Source organism: Verticillium alfalfae, genomic scaffold (assembly GCF_000150825.1).
Source record: "Verticillium alfalfae VaMs.102 supercont1.6 genomic scaffold, whole genome shotgun sequence".
NCBI classification, from domain to species: domain Eukaryota; kingdom Fungi; phylum Ascomycota; class Sordariomycetes; order Glomerellales; family Plectosphaerellaceae; genus Verticillium; species Verticillium alfalfae.
Genome location: NW_003315033.1, coordinates 911,517 through 914,284, shown reverse-complemented (window position 1 = coordinate 914,284; position 2,768 = coordinate 911,517). Strand labels below are relative to the sequence as shown.

Below are 2,768 nucleotides of genomic sequence, written 5' to 3'. Positions count from 1 at the left end.
GAGAGAGAGAGAGAGAGAGACAGTGATAGAGAGAGGACGCACTAATGTTGCTGATATGCCCGGGTAGCCGACGAGGAAGTTGCTATTCGGCGGGCCAGAGACCCTCACGAAGGCGGCCATGGTGCCGTGATCGCCAGGGTCCAGGGCGCGCGGGCGATTGCCTCAAGACGTTATCTGTCGGTGGGTTCAGACGTTCAGTCTGGCTAGGACGAGCGGCACGGCCCGGTGGTGCTGGCGGCGTGGATTTGGTTATTGCTGAGCAGGCAGAGCTGCCGTCGGAGGTGCTCTCATGCGTAGGGCGCGGGGGGGTTGGAGATATCGAGGAGCTCGGGCGTGGGGTGGTTCGTAGAAATGAGGGCGTCCCGATGACGGTAGATGGGGTTCGCGGTTCGGCCAAGGCTGTGGGTGGGTGTCGTGGGCGTGGTGGGCAAGCTGAGCTTGGCAGAAGGTATTACATGCTCGAGACGGCACCAAGAGGAGGAAAGGGGACTCTGCGGCGTTGTCGTGTGCGACTCGGAGGCGGGTTTTCGTTCTTCGTGTGAGGCAGGTCGAGGTTCCAAATTGCGAGCAAAGGCAGGGCCAAGGCCGGTGGAGGGCAGCTAGACGGTTTCGATGAAAGCGTAAACACTGTAGGTGGCAATGCAGTTATGTCCAGTAAGAAGAAGAGGCTCTCAGAGAGTGTGTGGGAGGGGGCAGAGCCGATGGCGAGGCAGAGCAGAGCAGAGGCAGATAGATAGGTAGATGCAGAGGCCGAGATGCAGCAAGCAGGCAAACAGGTAAGACAGTAGGTAAGCAGCTCTGAGTGGTTCGCGGTACGGCGTACGCAGTATGCAGTACGGACGGAGTACAAGAAAGAGTGTGCCACTGCTGTGTTGTGCTTGCAACATTGGGTGGGCATAGACGAGAGCAATCAATCATGCAGCTTTGTGCTTGGGTCGGATGTTTACCCGCCAGACGAATGATGCTCGTGCGGAGTACTGTCTAGGTACTGGGGCCGTAACGGTGGATTATAGTGCCCAAGCTCCCAGTTCAGCGCTGAGCCCGCTGCAACTGCTCTTACCCCAGCTGCTGTTGCTGGGAGCACCTGGGGCCTCTTGGGCACTGAGCCAGGCACCGACGTGGGGCTGGTTCCCAGTTCGTCATCATAGCCCCCCTCCTCCAAGCTTTACCTTTACCTCAGCTCAGGTAGGGGGACCCAGAGGAGACTCGCTAGCTCTGTCAACAAAGGGTCTAACCCACGGCAACCGAGCCTGTCGTGTTGCCTCATTCGATACAGCCTCATCACCCATCTCCATCTAGCCATGTTTCTAAGGACGCAAGCTTTGGTCCGGCTGCGGCTCGGCCGTCCCAAAACATAGGATGACCACGCAACGTACAGAGGCCGTGGTGTGAGGCTCGGCTTCGCACGAATGAGGCACCACAATCTGACATTGTGCTTACTCTCCCCTATGCTGTCCCCACCTAGGTACTGAACACAGTCAAAAGTTCAAGGACAGGAACAGAGATGGACGGTGACGGAGCACTTGGAGCTGAATGATGGGTGACGCTGATGCTGTCAAGCTTTCAGCCCCCAACCCCCAACCCTGTTGGCGCTTCGGCGCTACCCTGCAGCCTACCAGGCAGCGTCATCGGCACACTCGGCGCATCAGGGCCATTCAACGTGGAGGGTCGCGCAGAGGGGGCGGGGTGGAGAGGGACAGATGGGAGTCTAGTGCCTGGCGGTTAGAACGGATCTTGTCAAAAAAGAAGTCGCGATACGTTTGTGTCTCGTGCTCCCGCAGCGGTATATCGCGTCTTCCAGTCTTGGCCATCATACATCCTCTGCAACGGCTCCCAGGATGCTGATTGTGCATTGCTGTCTCCTCACATGGCGAAAAATGATCAAATCGTTCGCTTGTCGATATTACAACGAATCAAGCGCTGGGTCCTGCATACGTAGCATATGCGCCTTGAACCCTGGGTTCATTGACCACAAGCCACGCGAGAGCCGGATCAAGTGGCGGCCACCTTTCTCGCTTATATCGTCTCGCCTAGGGATCTATCCCGTTATCACAGGCACACGTCAGTGGTATTATAGCTCATCCTTTATTCACCTAGAATCCTCATGCTCAATTCGTGGCATCAAACCTCCAAGTTCATTACCTACCATCCTGTCGAACCTCCTTCCATGTACCCCTCACTGACGTGGCTGTGGTGGCTGGGGATACGGAATATCGACCCCGCCTCACCTGCCCAAGCTTATCACCACCAACTCTCCCCCTGGCACTGCTATCAGACCACCTAGAACACAACACCCTTGGTCTGCTTCATCTCGCCCACGTTCAGGTCCTTCAGCATGCAGATCCATACGATCAGCACACCCGCGATGCCCGTCCCCGCCGCCAGCATCCTCGTCTGCGCATAGCCGTACGCCTGCTGGATCGCGAGCCTCTCGGGGCTGCCCACGGGGTACGACAGCTGCGCGACAATGTCGCCGTACACGACCAGCGCATCCACGCCCTCGGGCAGGTAACGACGCAGCGCCGGCAGAAACGTGTTCGTCCAGATGGCTCCCGAGATGGTGCTGCCGACGGAACCGCCCATGCCGCCGCTCACAAAGAGCATGGCCAGCGCCGCCGCCACGTGCTGTGGTCCACCGCCGCCAGCACGGCGATCTGCATGCCGAGGATGAAGATGGCGCCGCCGATCGACGTGAAGATCTGGCACATGACAATGTACCCAATCTCGCGTTCGGCCTGCGAAATGGATCATGAGGCCCAGGCCCAGGA

General features: G+C 58.4%; 1 protein-coding gene across 1 annotated transcript; it reads right to left on the bottom strand.

Moving 5' to 3' along the window:
* Window positions 1-2,280: 2,280 nt before the first annotated feature.
* VDBG_05371 (conserved hypothetical protein) lies at window positions 2,281-2,751 on the bottom strand (the record flags this gene model as incomplete). The annotated part of the gene is made up of 1 exon (XM_003004212.1): window positions 2,281-2,751. One exon carries the CDS (start codon window positions 2,749-2,751, stop codon window positions 2,281-2,283), a length of 471 nt encoding a protein of 156 aa, XP_003004258.1.
* Window positions 2,752-2,768: the final 17 nt, after the last annotated feature.